This window comes from Narcine bancroftii, chromosome 1 (genome assembly GCF_036971445.1).
Source record: "Narcine bancroftii isolate sNarBan1 chromosome 1, sNarBan1.hap1, whole genome shotgun sequence".
Taxonomy (NCBI): Eukaryota; Metazoa; Chordata; class Chondrichthyes; order Torpediniformes; family Narcinidae; genus Narcine; species Narcine bancroftii.
In genome coordinates, this window is record NC_091469.1 from 465,865,018 (window position 1) to 465,890,366 (window position 25,349).

At 42.7% G+C, this 25,349-nt stretch overlaps 1 protein-coding gene across 1 annotated transcript in view; it reads left to right on the forward strand.

Moving 5' to 3' along the window:
* Positions 1-25,349, forward strand: part of adarb2 (adenosine deaminase RNA specific B2 (inactive)) — an 837,813-nt gene that overhangs the window by 595,834 nt on the left and 216,630 nt on the right. Inside the window, 1 exon segment of the mRNA XM_069914681.1 lies at positions 3,584-3,698. Coding sequence (XP_069770782.1) covers positions 3,584-3,698 — 115 coding nt within the window.

Genomic DNA, 25,349 nt, shown 5'->3' on the forward strand with positions numbered 1-25,349 from the left:
CTGGCAAGCACAATAACATTCGTTCTATATGATGACGATCAGAACTGCACACAATAAAGAAAGAAAATGAAACCTTCCTGGAGCAAGGGAATCAAGGAATATGAAGATTGGGTGATAGCACTGTCATCTTGACTGCCAACTGTATAGTGACATTATCAAGAGCTGGGCGAGAAAAGGAACATGTTTTATTTTGTTTGCATGTCAATAAATGAAATAAGTTAATTATACATACGGCACGATAACAGGCCCTTGGGTCCATGAGCCAGTGCTGCCCAATTACAGCCAATTAACCTACTTTGCCTGGTATAATTTGAATAGTGAGAGGAAATGGTCAGCACAGACTAGAAGGGCTGAATGGCCTGTTTTCCGTACTGTAGCATTCTATGGTTCTATAGCAGGTTATTGGGACTAGCTGAACAATGGTCGATACAGACTAGACAGTCGAATGGCCTGTTTTCTATGCTGTGGCATTCTATGGAAACTGGAGCACCTGCAGGAAACCCATGCAGAGACGAGGAGAATGTACAGACTCTGTCAGTCAGACAAGATCTGCTGCAAGTTACAGCCTTGGCTGCCTTTCAGGCAACATGTGAAGTTCCATTAGAAGGAATTGATCAAGAATTCTGGAAGCAATGAGCAACAGGTGGTACATATGTACCGAGATCCAGACAGTAAGTTTCTCAATCAAACCAATTAACAGAGAGGCATTAAAAAATACTCAAAGTTTGAAGGATTCTATCATATCTTGTGTTTTTATAGCTTGGGCTGTGTCAAAGCATTTTATTTGCGATGAGGTGCTTTCTAAATTATACTGGCTGCTGTAATATTGGACAAGTAAAGAAGTGGCCAAGATGCTTCTCCACTCCTGTGGTCAGCTAAGCAGTGTTAGAATTGATGTTGAGTGTTTAGGAGGGGAAGTGAATGGTCAAAGGTGTGATCAAACTGGAGATCCTATGGTTGGTGCTAAAAGAGAGATAGATGCAGGACACATGGTTGGGTGGGTGAGAGGCACCTTGCATGCGAGACAATTCGAGCATTGTTACCTTGCAGACTCACAAACAAACATCGTGGAGGTATGAAACATAGAAACATAGAAGATAGGAGCAGGAGTAGGTCATTCGACCCTTCGAGCCTGCTCCGCCATTCAACGAAATCATGGCTGATCTTAAAGTTCAGTACCCCGTCCCCGCCTTCTCTCCGTAACCTTTAATACCCTTATACTGAAGAAATATATCTAATTCCCTCTTAAATATATTTAATGAACCTGCCTCTACTGCCCTCTGTGGCAATGAATTCCACAGATTCACCACCCTCTGGGTCAAGAAATTCCTCCTCATCTCGGTCCTAAATGGTTTGCCTATTATCCTCAAACCATGGCCCCGGGTTCTGGATTTTCCCATCCTTGGAAACATCCCATCTGCATCCACTCTGTCCAGTCCTGCCAGAATATTATATGTCTCTATGAGATCCCCTCTCAATCTTCTAAACTCCAGGGAGTACAATCCCAATTGGCGCAATCTTTCCTCATAAGTCATTCATTGGCGCAATCTTTCCTACATAATATTCATTGTGTTCACCTCATTTATAGCTTGGAATGTTATCTGCACCCAAAACAACAGATTTAAAGTGCAGTTTATTGTTACATGGGCCTAAAGACAGCAAAAATTGTAGTTTTGCATGTTATCTATGCATCACAAAAAAGATTTTAAGAACCTTTTGGGTGGCACAGTTAGCACGATGCTGTTACAGTGTCAACATATGGGGTTTGAATTCAGCGCTGGAAGGAGTTTGCATGTCCTCCCCGTGTCTGTGTGGGTTTCCTCCCACCGTTCAAAATGTATCGGGGGTTGTTAGTCAATTGAATGTAATTGGGTGGCACTTGAATGTGGGCCAGAAGGGCCTATAGGTCAGTGGTTTTCAAACTGTCCCCCTAAATTCACATTCCACCATAAGTAATCCCTAAGCCATAAGTGCTCTGTGATTGGTAAGGGGTTGCTTAAGGTGGTATGTGAGTGGAAACCTGTTTTAATGATACCTAATTGACTTGTTATGAGCAGTTTCAGAACTCCAAAGGAAATAGGCCAATAACAATTTTTCTCAAGCAAAATATTTCAGTGACAATTGGGTCTAGAGCAGTGATTCTCAATCTTCCCTTCCTGCGCACATAGCACTTTGAGCAAATCCTTACTAATTACAGAGATTGCTTAAGGTGGAATGTGAGTTTAGGTGGGCAGTTTGAAAACCACTGCTGTAGGTATAAATTTAAATTTAAATCCTTCTTTGGCTTGGCTTCGCGGACGAAGATTTATGGAGGGGGTAAAAGTCCACGTCAGCTAAATTTTTCTTTGGCTTGGCTTCGCGGACGAAGATTTATGGAGGGGGTAAAAAGTCCACGTCAGCTGCAGGCTCGTTTGTGGCTGACCAGTCCGATGCGGGACAGGCAGACACGATTGCAGCGGTTGCAAGGGAAAATTGGTTGGTTGGGGTTGGGTGTTGGGTTTTTCCTCCTTTGCCTTTTGTCAGTGAGGTGGGCTCTGCGGTCTTCTTCAAAGGAGGCTGCTGCCCGCCAAACTGTGAGGCGCCAAGATGCACGGTTTGAGGCGTTATCAGCCCACTGGCGGTGGTCAATGTGGCAGGCACCAAGAGATTTCTTTAGGCAGTCCTTGTACCTTTTCTTTGGTGCACCTCTGTCACGGTGGCCAGTGGAGAGCTCGCCATATAATACGATCTTGGGAAGGCGATGGTCCTCCATTCTGGAGACGTGACCCATCCAGCGCAGCTGGATCGTCAGCTAAATACATTTAATCTAAATCTCTTGTACTTTGTAATTAATAGATATCATTTGTCTTCATGAGCACTTGCTTTGGCTAATTTAAAACAAAAGGATTATTATTTTCAGCAATTAAATAAAAGCAAAGAACTGTCTTAAAGCCTTTCATATGTATTCACTGACAGGAATTTTTCCTTGCTGGGATGTGTTAGGTATGTGTAAGGAATGTTCTTATTGTGTGGTTCCCTGGAGCCTCAATGTTAATAATGTGCTTTTGCAAAGTGTCTGGATGCATGAAGTGAGATAAAATGGCCTTCATGCACATCTGGGTGCCACTTACCATATTTTCTTTCTGCAAGGGCCAGGTTTAGGTAAAGCATAATAGCCTTTCTCATTGTCAGGAGCACAGGACAAAAACAAATTAGTATTAGGATATGCATTTATTAAATTCCACAAAGTCTATGTATACTTTAAGAAGAACATGTGAATCATTAATATTAAAAAAATGAAGGAAAGATTAATAGCCACCACATGTGAATGGAGACTGCTACAGATAGAGAATAACAAGAGGAATAGGGGCTGTTACACACTGAATGACCCAGACTCACTACTTTGCTGATCAAGGTAGAAAGTCATTCAACTGCTAAGTGAAATTATCCAGCATTTAACACAGGAAAAGAAAGTCACTTGATTTTCATTTTATTTCAACAGTTGCTCAAGAAATGGAAACCCTCAGTGTTTGTACCACAGTGCACACGATGAGATCACATAGCAACCGGCCTCATTACAATGCACCGTTTCCGTGTCTTTCAGGAGTTTGCCGATGCAGTATTTCACCTGGTCACAGAGAAATTCAAAGAGCTAACAGACAATTTGACCTCCTCACATGCACGGCACAAGGTACTTGCAGGAATCGTAATGACCAGAGGTAAGGAAATTCAAAATCCTGAAGGCAATTTTTTTTTCCTTAACACACAAGTGGTGCCCGGAGGTTGTTTGTTGTTCCCTTTTGCAAACTAAAATACTTAATGTACCTTTATTGCCTTGGATATTTTCCAAGGGACTATTTTGGAGAAATGGGTTTCAGCTACACTCCAGTTGTACAGTTTAAGCATTTTATTAAAATTAAGGTGTCTACAACATCAAAGACCACTAAACTACATTGCAAAATGTCACCCTGAATGAACCAAATAACGAGTTTCCTTTAGGTTACTTTGGCAAAACATCAAAATTCTGAAACAACAAATATTTCTTCCTTGTCATTTTCCTTGGGGGCAGAAAGGGTGAAGAATTTGCTGACTGTAATGCCCAGACCAAAATATAGATGCAAGTTATTCAATCTTTAGTATCGAACAATTAATTTAGCAGGTGTCGGAAGAATAATAAACAGATTTTATTCAGTTATGAATTCAAACAAGCCATTCAAGTTTGGACTGATGAATTCCATAAATTCTCAAACCTATGGTCCACTCCTTGCAGTTCTAAACCGGTGATCCTGAATTCCAGTAAATCTTTGCTTGGAAAAGACAACTATTTATACATGGTGCATTCCTTAATAAAAAAAAAATTGTTAAATTTAGATCAGTTAGCAATGTACTTTCATTTCAATTGCCACTTCTTCATTTCAATTGCCACTTCCTCATTTCATTTAAGTGGCTGTCAATTTTGATCAGCCTTGCGGTGTGGGAACAAATTACACACGAAAAAAAAATGTTCAGATGCCAGAATTTATTCTCTACACAAAACCTAGTGTCTTTTCAGAGAGGAGTGGAAATATTAAATTAATTTGAAACTCTGAATTCACTGAAAATTGGAGATAATTTCAATAAAATTTTCCCCTTATATTCATAACACACATTTGCATGAAATAAGAGCAAGAATATGCCTCTAAGCCCTCTCCAGCCAGGACTTCCACTCATTAAGGTCACGCTTGTCACTCTGCTACTGAAACATTCATTCCCCCTGCCATCAGTAAATTGTGGCTACATTATGTTCCATCTGCAAAATGCGCTGCAAATACTCACCTGGGTCACTCTGACTACTCCATCCAAACTGGTGGCATCTATTATCCAGGACGACAGTCAGATGGGAACACTGTTATCGTAGAGTCATATGCAGCCAGCACATCCATGCTGAGCTTATTTTTTTTACATCAAAACTAATACTTTTTGGCTGAATTTCGATCATATCCTTCTATGTCTTGTCTGTCTAAATGTCTCTGGAATGTAGTAACTGTTTCTTGTCCACCAACTCCTCCAGTTTTTCCCATGTGCCCAAAAAATTAAGAAACAAAACAAATTCAATTGATGGAAAATAAATCATATTCCATCAATATAATACAGTGGCTTCCATAATGTTTGGGACAAAGAGACATTTTTCCTTTATTTGCCCCTGTGCTCCACAGTTATAAATTTGTAATCAAATAATTCATGTGATTAAAGTGGATATTCTCAGTTTTATTCAAAGTTATTTGTATACATTTTGGTTTGACCATATAGAAATTACAGCACTTTTTATACATAATTCCCCCATTTCAGGGCACCATAATGTTTGGGACATTTGGCTTACCAGGTGTTTGTAATTACTCAGGTATGTCTAATTGCTTCATTGGTGCAGGTATAAGAGAGCTAGGCTTGCGTCTAAGCTTTTGATCGCCTTTGGTGTCTCCAGTTGCCATTTTTCAATATGAGGACCAGAGTTTGTGCCAGTGAAAATCAAGGAAGCCACGATGAGGCTGAAAAACAGGACTAAACCAGTAAGAGAAATTGCCCAAACCTTAGGATCGCCTAAATCAACAGTTGGGAACTTCATTGAGATGAAAGAGTGCATTGGTGGGCTCGGTCGATGCTAAGGGACTCGTAGATCAAGGAAGATCTCCACTGCTGATGTCAGAAGAATTCTCATCATAAGGAAGAAAAATCCCCAAACATCTGTCTGACAGATCAGAAACAAATTTCAGGAGGCAGGTATTGATGTGTCAATGTCTGCAGAGGACCTCGTGAACAGAAATACAGAGGCTACACTGCAAAATGCAAAATACTAGTAAGCCACAAAAACAGGGTGGCCAGATTACAGCTTGCAAAGAAGTAGTTAAAAGAGTCTGTAGAGTTCTTGAAAATGTCTTGAGGACAGATGAGACCAAGATTAACTTGTATCAGAGTGATGGCAAGAGTAAAATGTGAAGGCATAAAGGAACTGCCCAAGATCCAAAGCATGCCACCTCATCTATGAAACATGGTGGTGGGGGTGTAATGGTGTGGGCATGTACAGTTGGCATAGATACTCATGCACTTATCCTCATTGATGATGTAACTGCTGATGGCAGAAGCCAAATGAAATCTGAGATGTATAGAAACACCCTTATCTCCTCAAGTTTGGGCAAATGCCTCCAAAATCATCGGATGAGCTTCATCCTTTGGAAAGGTAACGATCCCAAACGTACTAGTAAAGAAACAAGGGAGTTTTTCAAAGCTTAAAAACTGGAAAATTCTTGAATGGACAAGTTAGTCACCCGATTTTAATCCAATTGAGCATGCCTTCCATATGCTGAAGAGTAAACTTAATGGGACATGTCCCCGACCAAGCAGGAGCTGAAGAGAACTGCTATAAGAGGCCTGGCAGAGCATCACCAGAAAAGATATTCAGCACCTGGTGATGTCTATGAATCACAGACTTCAAGCAGTCATTGCATGCAAGGGATATGCAACAAACTACTAAACATGACTAATATACATACCATTGCTAAGTGCCCAGAAATGAGGGGAGTATGTATAAAAAGTGCTGTAATTTTTATATGGTCAAACCAAAATGTATACAAACAACCTTGAATAAAATCTAGAGTATGCACTTTAATCACATGTGAATTGTTTGATTACAAATTTTATAACTATGGAGCACAGGGGCTAATAGAGGAAAAAGTGCCTTTGTCCCAAATGTTATGGTGGGTACTGTACGTTAAAGAAAATGAGAACAGATGAAACTCCACTCCTCACACCTGCTCTGCCACTCCACCTACCTTTAAACTCAGTTTTTTTGACCTGTATTAACCCATATTCCTGATTTCTTTTGCATAGAAAATAAACATTAATCTCTGCCTTGAATTTTCTCAGCTTCTGAGCCTCCACAGTTCTCTAAGGGAGAGAATTTCAAACATCTGCTCTACCCTGAATGAAGAATATTTTTTTCACCTCAGTCATAAATGGCCCATCTCTTATTTCAAGATTGTGATCCCTGGTTCCAATCATTGCTGCCTGGGGATGCATTCTCCCTATATTAAGCCACATAAGAATTGTTGTACTTTTAAATAGGTTTGCCTCTCTCTCCTAAACTCCAGAGAGTATAAGACCAATCTGCTTCACCTCTTGTTATAGAACAATCCTACCATTCCAGGAATCCATCAGGTGAAACTTCATTGCACTCTCTCTATTGCAAATATATTATTCTTTCTATAGGACAGTGGTTTTCAGACCTTTTCTTTCCACTCATATACCAACTTAAGTAACCTCTATATCACTGGTGCTCTGTGATTAGTAAGGGATTCTTTCAGCTGGTATGTGGGTGGGAAGGGAAGATTGAGAACCACTGCTCTAGACCCAATTTTTGCTGAAATATTTTGCTTGAGAAAAATTGACATTGGCCGATTTCCTTTGGAGTCATGAAACCATGCACATAACAAGTCAATTAGGTACGATTAAAACAGTGGTTTCCCAACTTTTTCTTTCCACCACTGTAGTGCAAATAAAAGCTCTCACAACTGGAGGGAGAACAAACGCTTTTATTAGCTTATAACTGAGGGTAGGGTCTCACAGTAATCTTCAGAAGGGTTCTAGGTTTAGGCATGAAACCGGGTTATATGTCAGCAGATGGGGGTGGAACTGGGAGGCAGAGCCAGCCATCAGCATGACATACCACTTTAAGTAATCCCTTACTAATTCACTATGGCATAGGGAATACTTAAAAGTGGAATGTGAGTGGAAAGAAAAAGTTTGAAAACCACTGCTATAGGGAAACCAGTCCTGCAACGACCTTGCAGTTTGATCTCACCAGCACCCTGTACACTTGCAGTTGGTCATCCTATTCTTATTCTTTTCTTTGGCTTGGCTTCGCGGACGAAGATTTATGGAGGGGGTAAATGTCCACGTCAGCTGCAGGCTCGTTTGTGGCTGACAAGTCCGATGCGGGACTTATTCTTATACTCAAAGAGAAAATAAGTACGTTCAATATGTTTTCCTTCATAATTGTATCCCCATATACAATTTCATACCTGTATTTAGTACAAGGATGAATTTATAGATAATTCTCTGAGTCAGATTTCACCCCGTTCTCCAATGTTTCCACTTGAGGGGATCAAAACCAGCAACAATAAATACTGAATAGTCACTAATAAATCCAATCTTCATCAGGTGAAACTAGAGAATAATTATAATGCAGAATGCACCACCACAAAAACGTGGATCAGATGACCAGCATTTTAGGAGAAGTTGAGTAAACAAAGGTGCCAAACAAATAGAAAGCAACAAAGAAGGTGGGTGTTCAGAGTGTATGAGGCATAATTACTGGCAAAAAAAGTTAGGTGAAATGGCATCAGGTGAAATTTCCATGCAGTGCATATGCTAAATGAATCATAGGAAGGAAGGAAGGAAAAAGACAAAGCCATCTTAGCAGATGAGGCAAATTGTGTGCAATCAATATCTTCTTTCTTTGGCTTGGCTTCGCGGACGAAGATTTACGGAGGGGGTAAAAGTCCACGACAGCTGCAGGCTCGTTTGTGGCTGACAAGTCCGATGCGGGACAGGCAGACACGGTTGCAGCGGGTGCAGGGGAAAATTGGTGGGTTGGGGTTGAGTGTTGGGTTTTTCCTCCTTTGCCTTTTGTCAGTGAGGTGGGCTCTGCGGTCTTCTTCAAAGGAGGTTGCTGCCCGTCGAACTGTGAGGCGCCAAGATGCACGGTTTGAGGCGATATCAGCCCACTGGCGGTGGTCAATGTGGCAGGCACCAAGAGATTTCTTTAGGCAGTCCTTGTACCTTTTCTTTGGTGCACCTCTGTCGCGGTGGCCAGTGGAGAGCTCGCCATATAACACGATCTTGGGAAGGCGATGGTCCTCCATTCTGGAGACGTGACCCACCCAGCGCAGCTGGATCTTCAGCAGCGTGGACTCGATGCTGTCGACAGCAATCAATATAGAGCAGCATTAATTACATCTAATGGGATGTTGGACCATATAGACAGAAGGGTAACTGCGTGTCAGACTGCACAGCCATCTGGTGGATCCACACCTGAATAATGTGTTGTTTCTCACCATTATCAACAAGAAAAATGGTAGAGTGCTGGAGGCAGTGCAGAGGCAATCCTTTGTCACAGGAGTATAACTAATGAAGGTCAAGCATATTTTTTTCAACTGGGGATCAGAAATTCAAAATATGACATTTATAAAATTGTTAATAACTTGAAAAATGTTCTTGTAGAATCCTCTTAATGAAGTGGTGGGCAGAGAATTTAAAAGGGCAAAGATTGGAAGGAAGAATTTCCCAATAATGGTAATAAAATTACCTTTAATTGATTTGATCTGTGCTCTGAATTTGCACACCCCTCCCCCACAGCTTAATTTAAAAATGAACCTCTGTAGGTATATTAAGGTTTCTACAGGTATATTAAAAGGAAAGAAAGTGATACAATTGGTCCCCTTGAAGATCAGAAAGATTGGCTTTGTATGCAACCAAAAGAGTTGGGGGTGAATTTAATTTTTTTATAGTATTCACTGAGGAAACAGGCAGTCATGTGAAGTAAGGAAAACAAGCAGAGAGGTCATGGAACCTATACAGATTAAAGAGGAGGAAGTGTTTGCTGCCATAAAGCAAATAAGGATGGATCCCCAGGGCCTGACAAGATATTCCCTCAGACACTGAGTGAGGCCAGTGTAAAAATTATAGGGGCTCTGGCAGAAATATTTAAAATGTCCTTAGCCACAGATGTGATGCTAGTGGTTTGGAGGGTAGCTCACATTGTTCCGTTGTTTAAAAAAGGCTCCAAAACTAACCCTGGAAATTATAGGCCGGGGAACCTGATATCAGTATTATGTAAATTGTTGGAAGGTGTTCTAAGAGATTGAATATAGAATTATTTGGATAGCCAGAAACTGGTTAGGGATAATCAACGTTGTTTTGTGCGTGATAGATTCTGTTTAACCAACCTTATAGAGTCATTTGAGGAGGTTACTAGGAAAGTTGATGAAGGAAAGGCTGTGGATGTTGTCCACATGGCCTTTGAGAAAGTCCCACACAGGAGGTTAGTCAGGAAAGTTCAGATGCTAGGTGTTCATGGTGAAGTAGTGAACTGGATTCAACAGTGGCTGGACAGGAGAAGCCAGAGAGTAGTGGTGGATGATTGCTTCTCAGACTGGAGGCCTGTGACTAGTGGTGTGCCTCAGTGATCAGTGCTGAGAATATTGTTGTTTGTTATCTATGTTAATGGTCTGGATGATAATGTGGTGAATTGGATCAGCAAGTTTGCAATTGTCACTAAGATTGGAGGTGTTGTTGTCAGTGAGGAAGGTCTTCAAAGCTTGCAGAAGGATCTGGACCAGCAAGAAAATGGGCTGAAAAATGGCAGATGGAATTTAAAGCAGATAGGTGTGATGTATTACATTTTGGAAGGACAAACACAGTGAAGGGTAGGGCATTGAGAAGTGCGATAGAACAGAGGGATCTGGAAATAGGAATGCATGATTCCCTATAATTGGTGTCACAGGTGGATAGGGAGAGCTTTTGGCATATTGGCTTTCATAAATCAAAGCATTGAGTATAGGAGTTGGGATGTTATGGTAAAATTGTACAAGACATTGGTGAGGCCAAATTTGGAATATTGTGTGCAGTTTTGGTCACCTAACTACAGGAAAGATATCAATAAGATAGAAAGAGTGCAGAGGAGATTACTAGGATATTGCCTGGGCTTCAGGAAGTGAGTTACAGGCAAAGGTTAAACAGTTTAGGACTTTATTCTCTGGAGCGTAGAAGAATGAGGGGAGATTTGATAGATGTATTTAAAATTATGAGGGGGATAGACAGAATAAATGTAGGTCGCGTTTTTCCACTGAGGGTGGGCGAGAAACAAGCCAGAGGACATGGGTTCAGAGTGAAAGGGGAAAAGTTTAGAGGGAACATGAGGGAGAACTTCTTCAGACAGAGAGTAGTGGGAACATGGAACGAGCTGCCAGCTGAAGTGGTGAATGTGGGATCAATTTTAGCATTTAAAAAGAATTTGGATAGATACATGGATGGGAAAGGTATGGAGGGCTATGGGCTGGGTGCAGGTCAGTGGGACTAGGCAAAAAAAAGGGTTTGGCACAGTCTAGAAGGGCCAAAGGGGCTTGTTTCTGTAATGTACTATAATGTTCTATGGTTCTATGCAAGTTTATACAGGAAGTGACTCAATTCTTCTGGTTAGGTACAAGGACAATTTTTACATGGAAATGAAATGAAAGAGGCAAGGAGAATATCTGTTTCACACAAGCAAAGTGTGTTAATGTGTTAGAAGTCATGAGTGGGCAATGGAATGAACATGCAAATTAAGGAACCAACTACTCCGAGATGAGATTTTAAAAAAAGCATATTCTGTCCCAGTGATTAATAGTAAGAAAGTGTAGTTTTTGTGGATTTCTAGATTATTTTGACAGAAGCTTTATTTCTCTGAGAGTTATGGATTTTGAACCCACCCATGCACATTTTTCCCTTGGTATCACCGACAGATCACAAGGCACTCATTATCCTGAAATACAGCCAACTGCTTTGCATTTCTCAAATCTTTGCAGTCCCATCATCAGCTGGAATCCAAAAACTTGGACATGACAAATATGTCATTTGTCATTGAACAACATGAGCTACCCTCCAATCCACCAGCATCACATCTGTGGTTAAGGACATTTTAATTAATCAGCGCTGTTTACCTGTAACTTGTACAGTAGTTGTTTGTACAAATCCCACAGCTTGGCAGCTAAAGACAATGCTAGTTCCAGCCAAATCTACCTGCTAGACAATGTGCTTTCAGCTCTGACCAAAAGTTACTGGTGTAATGGTGAAAAATGCTGTTTGTAATGTGCTGTAATGTTCTATGGTTCTATGCAAGTTTATACAGGAAATGACTCAATTCTTCTTTAAGTCAAAGAGTGGTTCTCCACTTTCCACTTACATACCATTTTATGTAATCCCTATGCCATCGGTGCTCTGTGAGTAGTAAGGGATTGCTTAAGGTGGTCTGTGAGTGGGAAGGGAAGGTTGAGAATCACTGCTCTAGACCCAATTGTTACTGAAATATTTTGCTTGAGAAAAATTGTCATTGGCCCATTTCCTTTGGAGTGATGAAACCGTACATATAATGAGTCAATTAGGTATGATTAAAACAGTGCCTTTCAACCTTTTTCTTTCCATCCACATCCCACCTTAAGCAATCCCTTTCTAATCACTGAGCACTTATGGCTTAGGGAATGCTTAAAGTGGTACGTGAGTGAAAAGAAAAAGGTTGAGACCACTGGGCGAGACCTCGTCTGTATGAAATTTCACCGTGATCGAAGCCTGACTTCTATTCAACTTAATTTTACTGTTGTAACAGGCATATACTTGCCTTTTAATAGTATCAAAAGACAAATTTATGTTAAATTCATTTGAAAGTGATGTGGAGATGTTGTTCTTGTGTCATGGAGATATTTTCAAACTAAAATGATGTCCTAAGTATGCCCTTGGGCTAAGGTAAGGAAATAGATTTAAGACCACAGAACTATTCATCAAAACTTTTGCAACAAAAAATCAAGCAATTTTAATTACACATGGGTGTAATCAGGCCATACAGGCTCATGAGCCAGACGTGCCTGTTGCCAAACTGCATCTCTAAATTTACTAAAGAACTGAGTTCTTCAATTCAAAAACAACTCACAAGAGAGGCAAAAATTAGAACTATAATTAGGTGATGATGTCTGGGTGATTCATATTGGACCATTTCAAGGTTAACATCGGCAGATGAGAATACTCCGCCTCTGAAAGCAATGTAGTTCTTTTTACTGTGTTGTTCAAGAACTAACGATAAAGTGCGAAATACCTCTTTGATTCCCAGCCCTTTCTCAGCTATCTTTGGAGTGAATGGGCCAATGGATTTACCATTGACTTCTTCTCAATCCCATGTAGTGGCATTTGCTTCCCTCATTGCTGGAAGGGACATTTTGCTGATATGGAAAGATGCTGCCCCTCCCACTCAGACTTAATGCTGGTTGGATGTGATGGCATGTCTGCTCTAGAAAAAATTAGATGTTCTACTACTGCAATGGATTTTAACTTTCTTTCTCTTTGGGGATCTTTTCTCAATTATTTTCAAAATTTATAGTTTTTTTTTCTCTCGCCCCCATCATTATTAATATTATTAGGGATGTACTCCTTAACTTGGCCAGCCCTTATAGGGTAGGGTTAGATTCTTAGTTTAGCAAGATATGTTTTTTTTTAATTTCCTTCCCTTTTTTCCATTTTAATAATAATATAGGTTCATATGTTATTTGATATTTGTAATTTGATATTAATTTACTTTGTCATTTTTATCATATGTACATATATAATTTGTGTATGTTAAAACCAATAAAAAAGATTGAAAAAGAAAGATGTGCAATTCAGCTTGGAAATTACCATATCTACTCATATAATAGTTGATCCGATGTAAAGGTTGACCCTTTTTTTGGCCCAAAAATCACGTATTTTTCATATATCACGTGTAAAAGTGATCCCCTAATTTTGGGCTCGACTGCCCGCTCATCCAAGGCCCCGACAGCCCAACCGTGACATCTCGGTCAACTGCCCATCCAAGCTCACAATGCTCCGAGCATGGACTTACCACCCAGACCTGGCCATCCCAGCTCCTGACGCCTTGAGCAACACAGGTACTTACCGCAGTCAAAAGGAGTATCCTTGTAAAAATCGACGACCCCCCCCCCCCCAAATTTGGCCTGAAAAATTGGTCCCCAAATCTTAACTATTGCACTGTACCGTATGTCATCAGGATCCAAGCTCAAATTCTATTGGTTTATTATAATGGAAAAGCCATTATGGCTTTCTCTCCAGGTGACATCAGGTCCAAGATCCCAGTCAAGAAGAAATCCAAATTTGTAAAATTCATGTTTTTTAAATTTTTTAAAGTTTGCCCCAATGTCATAAGAACCTTCTATTTACTTCTGGTCACTCTTCACTTGCAGAGATAACCTGCACCACTAGGGGTGTCCTTTCTTCCCTTTCACAAGTCTCTTCTCTCTTCATGAGTATCGTTGGCTTTGTGGGCTACTCATCCTCTAAGACCCGTCCTTCAACAATCACCTCATAATCTATCCGTTTGGTTCCAGCTAACGGGTTATTTTCCATCTGAACTTTGGTTCCCTACTGTTGGGAGAGAAAGGAGTGGCCTGACTGCCAGTACTTAATAAAGTTGCATTCGGACTGATAGAGCATGGACAATTACAGCACAGTACAGGCCCTTCAGCCATGATTTGGTGCCAACCTATGTAAGTTTACTCTATGACATCTAATCTTTCCCTGCCTCACATTTATGTCCTCTATTTTTCTTACATCCATGTGCTTGAGTTTTTTGAATGTCCCTGCTGTACCAGCCTCCACCACCATCCCCAGCAATGCATTCCAGGCACTCACCACTCTCCAGGGTGCAGATTGAGCCATAGAACCATAAAGAGATGCAGCGCAGAACAAGACCTATGGCCCTCCAGATGCCCACTGTGCACCCCTACTCGAGGAACAATTCACAGTGCCCATTAACCTACCAACAGTATATCTTTGGGATGTGGTAGGAAACTGGAGTCTTTGGCTTGGCTTCGCGGACGAAGATTTATGGAGGGGGTAAAAAAGTCCACGTCAGCTGCAGGCTCGTTTGTGGCTGACCAGTCCGATGCGGGACAGGCAGACACGATTGCAGCGGTTGCAAGGGAAAATTGGTTGGTTGGGGTTGGGTGTTGGGTTTTTCCTCCTTTGCCTTTTGTCAGTGAGGTGGGCTCTGCGGTCTTCTTCAAAGGAGGCTGCTGCCCGCCAAACTGTGAGGCGCCAAGATGCACGGTTTGAGGCGTTATCAGCCCACTGGCGGTGGTCAATGTGGCAGGCACCAAGAGATTTCTTTAGGCAGTCCTTGTACCTTTTCTTTGGTGCACCTCTGTCACGGTGGCCAGTGGAGAGCTCGCCATATAATACGATCTTGGGAAGGCGATGGTCCTCCATTCTGGAGACGTGACCCATCCAGCGCAGCTGGATCTTCAGCAGCGTGGACTCGATGCTGTCGACCTCTGCCATCTCGAGTATTCAGGAAACTGGAGTATTCAGTAAAAAACCCACACTGTCACAGTGTTAACCACGCAAGCAGCACCCGAGATAGGGATTGAATCTGGGGCTGTGAGACAGTTATGGCTGTGCCATATTGGTTCTAGACTGATTCCAGGGGATGGAATCTAATCCGATAGTTTAAACATTGTCACTTTGTTAGCATGTGGTTCACCTCTCCTTTCAAATCTATAAAACCGTTGTTTTGTTGCTACTTTATCATGTCAAAATATAGTTGTAGTGGAATCAATGACAACTCACAGACACAAAGCAAGGCATTGATTTGATCAGAAGACTCAGACATGCCTCTACACGCTGCTGGCTCACGACCAAGGCAGGTATGAGGGAGGAGACTAGGGCTCTCAGCCTTTATTAGGTGATCTTATGGGGAGGGGCTACAGGAACAGAAGGTGGACCAACCTGCCCAGCATGTCCGAACAAGCCCGCAGTACCGTGTTCCACCACATTCACCCCTCCTTTTTAGAATGAATTCCCGTGGTGTAATGTGGGCAATGTCCACCAGCACGGGTCTTGTAGTCCATACAGTTCAAAGGTTCAGCCGCCCTGATGGTTTTAATCAGCGCTGAGATCTCCAAAGTACTGCTGGCTGTATCATTGGTTCTAGCGGAACGGTTACTTGTTCGCTCACCAGGGTGTTGGAGGGCTGAACAGTGTCTGTGTGTACCAGGTCTGTAGTGGGCAGTGAATTTGTTTGTAACAATGGAAGGGGGGGTAGCACTTGGGGGGCTGTGTTGGAAGTGGGATCACTACTACGTCTGTAAGGGTGATCCCTGGAGCTAACTGGTCACTGCCCAGGGGTATCGGGTGCACCTCCCGTGCCAGGGCCCCTGGATGCACCAGGTCTCAGATGGACACTAATGTATCATTCCGTCCTTCCGAGTACCATACCAGTGCACACTGGGGGCTTCACATGCAGGAGGTGCACTTTCTCGACCGGGGGCTCTGCCTTGAGTGTTCTAAAATGCTTCCGGAGAAGCACCAGCCCTGGGGTCATCAGCCAGACCAGCTGCATGGTTCCCAGCAATGACCTCCTAGGAAAGAAGAATAATTTTCATGCGGTGTTGCGTTAGTTGCCGTGCAAAGCTGGGACCTGGTGGCATGCAGCACTTCTGGAAGGACCTCTTGCTACTGAGATACGGGCATCCCTTTTGACTTGAGGGCCAAAGGACTGCCTTCCAGATCATACCATTCTCCCTCTCCCCCTGCTTGTTCCTGTGGGGGTTATAGCTGGTGTGGTCTACCCTGGTTCTGCACGATGGAAGCCAACGTCAGCTCACTGTCCGAATCACTGCTGCTATGTCACTGGGTTGACTGCTGCCAAGAAGGCTGCCCGAAAGATCATGAAGATGGCTGACCCCATGGATCGCATGCGGTGGAGTCTGGAAGTGAAGCCAGATGTGACGTCCCTCTGTGTCGTTGCACCCTTGGCCTGGAAGTTCAGTTCTCAGCAACTGGAAATGACAATGAAAGTGGGTAGGCCCAAGATGGCAATGCGGGTCACAGTCTGCACATGGCACTGCTGGAGAGGGGCTTAGAGTGATGTACACTGGCATAGTGTCCTTTCCTCTAGCAGTTTGGGCAGGTCGTGCTATGGACTGGGCAGTAATTTCACGGGTGTTTGCTTTGGCCACAGTAGTTGCATCTCGTGCTCAGCGGTGGCAGCGGGAGTCAGGGGCCCCGAGTCCCAAGATAGCACTGCCCGTTCTCCCCACCTGGTGGCCGCATGGCCCGCCAAGTAGGCCTCCACATTCTTTTGAACAGTCTCCATCACTCAGGCCATCTGCACCACTTCCTGTAGGGACTGATTGCCTTTCTCCAGGAGTCCTTCCTGTATTTGATGGGAGCGGAATCCAGAAACTAGCCTGTAGAAACCCACACAGTCACAGGGAGATTGTGTTAACCATGCAAGCAGCATTTGAGATAGGGATTGAACCTGGGTCTTCGGGGCCGTGAGACAGTCTACTAGCTATACCACTGTGCAATGTTGGTTCCAGACTGATTCCAGGGGAGGGAATATAACACTATGGTTTAAACATTGTCAGTTTGTTAGCATGTGGTTGACTTCTCCTTTCAAATCTATAAAACCATTTTTTTTGTGGATACTTTATCATGTAAAAATATGGTTTTCTCATCAAAAGGGGACTTGGATCTGGACCTCATTGGCTGCAAAGAGACATTAAACCCCATCCCCTTTGGAAAGCATGTGTGGCTAAAGAGCTGTCACCTGCAGGGCTGCAGATCTAGGGCAAAACAAGATGGGATTAGGTTTCAACTGGAGCAATCACAAGGGACCAAATACCCTCCTTGTGCATTGTAATGTTTTACCATTCTGTCCATTAATTCAAAATTGCGATTTGTCAACCTGTGGCGAGATATATGTTTGGAAGGATAAATGACCCAATGTCTTTGTCCTCTCTCAGGCCAGCATGCCCAGTTTTGAGATCCAAACTACACAACATTAATTGCTTTACATTGGCCAATAATTCACATCCTTGCTTTAGATCCATAAACAGACACTTTAATATGGCCCCTTTCACACGGAGAAATTAATTAGAACTTTTTAAAATCATCACATGTGCAATGAAAAGCTTTTTTTTGTGTGCTATCCTCACAGTCAACCCATTCCTAAGTGCAATTGGTAAAGTAATAATAAAACAAAAGATCAGCATGTAATGTTAAAATGAGTCAAAGAGTGCAGGGTACAATTACAAAACAGCAAGTGCGTCTTCTTTTACCAATGAGAAGTCCATTTAAGAGACAGATAAGAACAGGAAAGAATCTGTACTTGAATTGAAGATTTATGTCTTCAAGCTCACATGCAGATAGAAGACAAGATTCAAGGATGTGCTCAAAACCTCCTTGACGTAACACAGCACGGCCACCTGAGAAGCTCTGGCCTATAATCACTTTAAGTGGAAAAGAAATGTTTTGGTGCATTAATGCTAGTCGGTTCACAGAAAAACTACTAGGTATTTTGTGACAAAATAAACTTCTAAAACCATCTAAATGATCGAAGGCCTTGAGACCATGCATCGAGTTTGCCCAGAAATAATATGCAGGCAGCAGAAGAAATGGACTGATTCACAGTCTATCCCTTCACCTGGTCAGCCGCCATCTGCTCATTTTGTTCCCACGTTGGCCTCATTCGTCACCTCAGATCGCATGATGAAAGCGAATCATCCTTCATCCTGAGGGATAGCTGAAGACAGTGGTCCTCAACCTTTTTTTTTCAGTCACACATCATCTGAAGTAATCCCTTACTAACCACAGAGCAACTTTGCCATAGGACGCCATAGGTGTTCTGTGGTTGGTAAGGTGGTATGTGACTGGAAAAAAAAGGTTGAAGACCAAAGGCCTCAGAAGAAGATAATCCATAATAAGAGGGAGTTCTCATCACCAACTTCGAAACCAATGGTTTAAATGTTACATTTACTCATTCTTGGTTTTTAATTTAATTTTTTTTTCAATTTAATTTAATCTAGACCTACAGCATGATAACAGCCCCTTCTGGCCCACAATCTTGTGCTGCCCCAAATACCCCAAATGAGATGACTAATGAGGTCAACATGGGAACAAAATGAGAAGATTGTGGCTGTCCGGATGAGGGGATAAATTGTGAATTGGTCCATTTCTTCTGCTGCCTGCATAACATTCCTGTGCGAACTTGATGCATGGTCTCCAAGACTTTCAACAACTGGATATTTTTAGAATTTTATTTGTCACAAAACACCGAATACAGTGCGGAGGAAACACACTCAAACATGGTGAGAACATACAAACTTCTTACAGTCAGTGCCAGATTCGAACCAGGTCACTGCTGCTGTTATAGACTTGCACTAACTAATTGCGCTGCCTGGTTCTCAGAGCCAACCATTTCCAACTGTTTCTTGTAAGAATCAGAATATTGAGCAATATTTTGTCATGTTAATTCATGGTAATGTGGCTGAACTATCATTAAAACCTGGTAGTCAATAGAAATTTACTTTTACAAATTATTTTAACAACAATCAATACTGATAGCGACATAATTTTGAAACATTTGCCATTGTATTAAAATACTTGATTGTTTTTTTTAAAATGGACATTTGACAACTTAACCCAGGGTGTCTCAACCTTTTCCTTTCCACTCACATACCATTTTAAGTAATCCCTATGCCATAGGTGCCTGTGATTAGTAAGAGATCGGTTAAGGTGGTCTATGGGTGGAAAGAAAAAGTTTGAAAACTACTGCTTTAATTGTACCTAATTGACTCGTTATGTGCGCGGTTTCATAACTCCAAAGGAAATGGGCCAATGACAATTTTTCACAAGCAAAATATTTCAGTAACAATTGGGTCCAGAGCAGTGATTCTCAGCCTTCTCTTCCCACTCACACACCACCTTAAACAATCCCTTACTAATCACAGAGCACCTATGGCATAGGGAATACTTAAAGTGGTATGTGAGTGGACTTAACCCATGAAATATCTGAAGCCATAAATTAAAATGTTTGCTCATAATTTGTTAAATCCACCAAACTTGAACAAGCTGAAAATGTGGATGATATTCCTGACGTACAACACCAGTTGGAGATAATGATGTTTATAAACACATTCTGAAAGTAAAGTTGAGTGTAATGAGCTGGAATGGTTAATGGAGGAGAGAGTAGCTGCCTTCTATTTATATAGTGTATATCATGTTTTCTTGTTAGTTTACAGTTGACCTAGCCTCGCTGCACTGTTAATGAGTTTACTACCCAGCATATTTGAGGATGTTGCAGTTTACACAACAGAAGATTATTTTTTTTACAATCCTACATCACACCAATGCTGTATCTGGTTTTAGGATGACCTCTGGCTGTATAATCTATTTACATAGGTTCACTGCTAGATGACTCCAAAGGAATGCAGGAAGTTGTGTCTACACATGACCTTCTTTGACCTCACGAAAGTCTAGCACCCTGTCAGTCAAGAACAACTATGGAACATCCTCCTCAAATGTGGCTGCTCGCAAAGATTAATATCCATACTCTATCTGCTGTGTGATGGCGTACAAACCATGATACGAATCAGTTTATTACAGAAGCAATCTCAATGAAGTCCAATGTTAAATATGGACACAGCACGGTCCCGATACTTTCCTCAATTTTAACATCGAACATTACAACATAGTATAGGCCCTTTGGCCCACAATGTTGTTTGAACCTATACAAATGTACTCAACAAACTAACCCTTCCCTTCCTCTCACCCATAACCCTCTATTTTTCTTATACCAGCCTGCACCACCACCCCTAGAAAAGCATTCCAGGCACCTATGGAACATACTAGCAGAAATAGGCTATTGTGTCTTCCCTGCCATTCAGTCATGAGCTGATCCATTTTCCCACAATGCCTCACTGCCCAGTCTTCTCCCCATAACCTTTTATGCTCTGGCTGATGAAGAACCTATCAATTTCTGCCTTAAGTGCACCCAACGACCTGGGTGTACAGGTACACTTCACCTGCGGCAACAAATTCCACAGATTTACCACCCTCTATCTCAAAAAAATTCCTACGCATCCTATGCAGATGCAACTTAATCCTGAAGTTGTGTCCTCTTGTCTTAGACTCTCCCACCATGGGAAGCAACCTTTCAACATCTATTCTGTCCACGCCTTTCAACATTCAAAATGTTTCAATGAGATCCCCCCTCGTATTCCTAAATTCCAATGAATACACCCACTATTCTCTGTATAAAATACTTGCCCCTGATGTCTCCCCTAAACTTTCCATCATTCGCTTGTACAGATGTCCCTTGGTGTTTGCGACTCCCAGGTTGGGGAAAAAGGTGCTTGCTTTCCACACTGTATCTACCTTTCACAATTATTTAGTCCTCTATTAAGTCATCTCTTATCCTTTGTTGCTCCAACGAGAAAAGCCCAAGCTCTGTTAACCTTGCCTCAATAGAACTATTCTCCTATCCAGCCAATATCCTGATCAATCTCCTCTGAACCCTCTCCTTCAATATCCTTTCAGTACTGAGGCAATTAGAACTGAAAACAATATTCCAAATGTGGTCTAAACGGAGTTTTATAGAGCTGCAACAATACCTCATAACTCTTGAACTAGATCCCCTGACTAATAAAGGCCAGCATACCGTAGGCTTTCTCAATGACCCTATCCACCTGCACAGGAACCTTGAGAGATCTCTAGATTGAGACCACAAGAGCCCTCTGTTCCTCCACACTTTTAAGTATTCTGTCATTAACCAAGTATTGTGTCTTCAAGTTTGACCTTCCAAAATGCATTACTTCACTCTTATCTGGATTGAACTCCATCTGCCAATTTTCCACCCAACTCGGCATCCTGTCTATATCCTGTTGTAAACCACGACAACCTTCTTCACCATCCACAACACCTCCAACCTTCGTGCCATCTGCTCACCGTTTTCTCACTGCAATGTTACATCTCACCTCTAACAAGCTCATTTTCAGAACTACTCGGAAATCTGTCAACCAAGAGCAATGACTCTCCAAAAGAGCCAAGGTCAGCTAAACCTCTGTACTCGCTGATATTTGGGTGCCAGCCACAGTATACAGATGATGTTTCCCTGTGTGCCCTCAGAGGCCAAACTCCACTACATCAGGAACCTGTTCAACAAAGGAACAAGTGTGCAGGCTTTGCCCTCAGTCTCTGTGACATTAAGATCCTCTACCAATGTGGTCCTGGTATACCACACTGTTGTGAAAGTCAGCCTGCATTGTAATAAAATAAACAGCAGAACCAATTAAGTGCGCAGCAGTATTTTTATTCAGCCTCGATTCACTAGCGGGACTGAGGGGTGCAAAGAAAGAGTTCAATAACTCATTCTCTACACTGATTCCCCACTAAAAACAATCAGAATATTCATCCCATTTTTATACATCTTCGGGCAGGGGTCTGCATGAGACCCTACAAGTTTTGCATAAGTTTCACACAGCTGGCATATCTTGTTTTTACAACAATATGTTTCTTTGTGGTGTGTGCAGACAGCTGGGAACTGTCAGGGTGTCCTTACTCTTGGTTTATTTACTGTTGCTACATTCTTTGTGGTGTTAGTTACTATCTCACTACAGCACAGGGAAGGTCATGCTGGAAGACAATTATATTCCCACCATGCTACAAGGCAACTATTAGGCTCTTTCAGGTGGCCAGAATACCCCATTGTAAAGCCACATATTCTACCCCTATGCGGCTGATGAGGTATCCACCTGAGTGCGCCAAATGTGCTGCCAACACATACCCTCCGCCAGGAGGGCTAATTGGTGGATTTCCTGAATGTGTAGCCACTGACTCTATCAGTCAGTGACCCAACTCCCTGCTGCCTGACAACCCCCCTCCCCACTGCCTGACATCCCCCACCAGCCGCCCTTGCCCTAATGTCCTCTGCCCGCCGCCCCTGCCCCGATGTCCCCCGCCGGCCGCCCCTACCCCAACATAACGCTGACTTCCCCTCCCCAGTAGAGCAGGGTCTGTCAGGCAGTGGGGCAGGGTAGCTGGCAGGGGACATCAGGCTGTCACAGCCCAGCTGGCAGCTCCTGCATCAGGGTCGCTCTCTGCTGCTCAAAATGCGGTATAGTAATGGCGGTCTTCTCTACCCATAAACGCCCATGCTGCTGGAACTGTGTGGGAAACACAGAGCAGTTCTATCTGCATGGGGGATTATGGGTAAGGAAGGTGGCCATTGCTATGCTGTATATTTATGATGGGTTGCACTGTGGCACCAGTTGCCCTGCTTCCATCAGATGCGGAGGCGCTACAAGGCACCTCTGGATATCAAAAGGACCTTTCAGGTGGACCGGGCAATGCTGTAGCAGCCTTTTAGGGCTGCCACCTGAAAGGTGAATCTTCAGGTTGGGATCCACTCCTGCAGCCGCCCTCAAGGTGAAAGCAACTGTGTTTTCTCACCTAATTCATTAACCCTTTGTTAAGCATATTCATTATTATTCTTTCACAGTCTAAACAATAAAGATTTCTAATGAGATTCTGAAACTCGTGCACCATTCCAGTGTTTCAGAAGCATCTAGCATTGAAGGTAGATGACATGGTTGAAACTTATTACTGACTTCAGTTTGCCAGCAAACCTTTTGGTCATTTGAGGAAAAGAATATTTAAAGATCAAGATCTCAGAATCGGCACAAATCACATGGCTTTTATTGGGCAGCAATGATCCCTACCTCCTACATCCTACCTGCAGAAGGCATCTCAAGGCCCTGGAAGGCCAATGCCAATACTTTCTTGGTAAAACCTTATAAATTCATTGGAAGGACAAGCTACTCAATGCCAGTTTCCTCTCCCAGGATACATTCTAACCCACTGAGGCCCTAATTACACTTAATGGCTTATTTGAGTCAAGCCATGGTCATTTTCAAGTCCTATGCCTGGGGGGGAAAAAACTCTGACATGAGAGGAGTCCACTGGCAGAGGAAGAGATTCGAGGATGTGTGCAGAGTATCCTTGAAGAAATCCATGGAAGAACTCGACGGAAAACTTTTTGCCAAAGGTTATTCAAGGTGGTCAAGGAGCATTCAAGATATATTGGGGGTAAAAGAAGCCCTCATAAGCAGTGGAAGGACTGTAGCTCCTCACAAACTAAGCAACCAGCTGCTCCACCAACCACTTCCTGCCGCAATCCATTGGAAAAGGCTGTGGTTTCCAAGTTGGCCTCATTAGCCATGTCAGAACCTTAAAAAAAACCTGCAAGTCATCCTAAGACCCTTATCTAAGAAGATCATTGATCCTCACTGCAATATTATTGGATTGTCTCTTCAGCTGCCAGGAAGCATAAATTGGAGGATGGTTGCATTTCATATGATTAAACTTTCACAACCTCAGATTAGGCCTCTGGTTGATTTTAGAGCAAATTCCAGATGTGATTCATTTACATGGTGATGCTGAAACTAAGAGGATTTAATGCACTAATGAAAGTGAAAAGAAATGGTCAGGTAGAATCACAGAAACAGGCCCTTTGGCCCAACTCTTCTATGTCAACCATTCCCATCTGAGATAGTTTCACTTGCCAATGCTTGGTCCATATTCCTCTAACTCCTTCCTATCCATGAACCTCCCAAATATCTTTTTAATGCCATAATTATACCAGTCTCTTCCACTTCCTCTGGCAGCTCTTTCCATTTACGAGACACTCTCTGAGGCAAAAAGTTGCCCCTTGTGATGCCACCACTATGTGTATATAGATGTATGTATGGCCTGGCCTGCCCCTAAACCTGTGACTCCTCCTTCCCAGATATCCCCATAAAGGCTGTTACGCTCCCTCAGTACCTGCCTTGAAACTGGGCCAGCAACATGCAAGCTGTACTGGCACTTTAAAGTGATTAAAGCCTATTAATCATGATTCTCTGTCTGATTGTGGTTGATTGGTAGTACACTCCTCATGCCCCCTTTAAGACTTTCCCTCCTCACCTTCATTCTCTTTAGATTTAGACTTTCTAATCCTGGGAAAAAGATTCACCTATGCCCTTCGTGATGTTGTACACCTCTATAAGGTAGTTTGGAAGTGGAAATAGCAGAATAGTTATTTGGTGGGAGAACACCTAAATATGGCAGCCAAACTCCGAAATACAAGATGGCGGCTCTGCTGGAGCTGCTGTAACGACAGCGCTGTGGAGAGCAGAGAGTGGAGTCACAGCGATCCTGCGGGATCCGACAGCCATCAGCTCCATCCGGTTGTAAAGGGCCTGTAAATGGAGCCAATGCCGGTTCTATTTAAAAATTCTGCTGCTGCAGGTTCTGCGACCAAGATGGCGAGTGCCTTTGATTGGCAGCAGCCATGGTGGTTGTAGATTCTGGGGAAGCAGAGAAACAGAAAACGGATGGAGCAACTCCTGTGTGAGAAGGAGAAGCAGGGGAGATGACCCACAGGATGGTGACCATGGTGGCGGACTGTAGAGGGGTTCTGTGGTCGAAGAAACACTCAGGCAGCGGGCTGTTAGTGACTCGAGGAGAGGAACCCAAGCAGGCTGAGGGCTACCGATTAAGGGTTCAGGCCCCAAATATTTACTTCCTATGGATGATGCATGCTTTACCAGCATGTTTATGTGTTGCACTCAACCTCAGTATCTGCAGGTTTTCTTATTTAACTCTTACCATGGTTGTTGGTCATGACTGACTGTGCAAGAGGACGTCAAAGTGCACAGATTGGCAACGTCCCTTTTACCATGGAGTCTGCCCCGACACTGTCTTCACCGAAGCCTCAA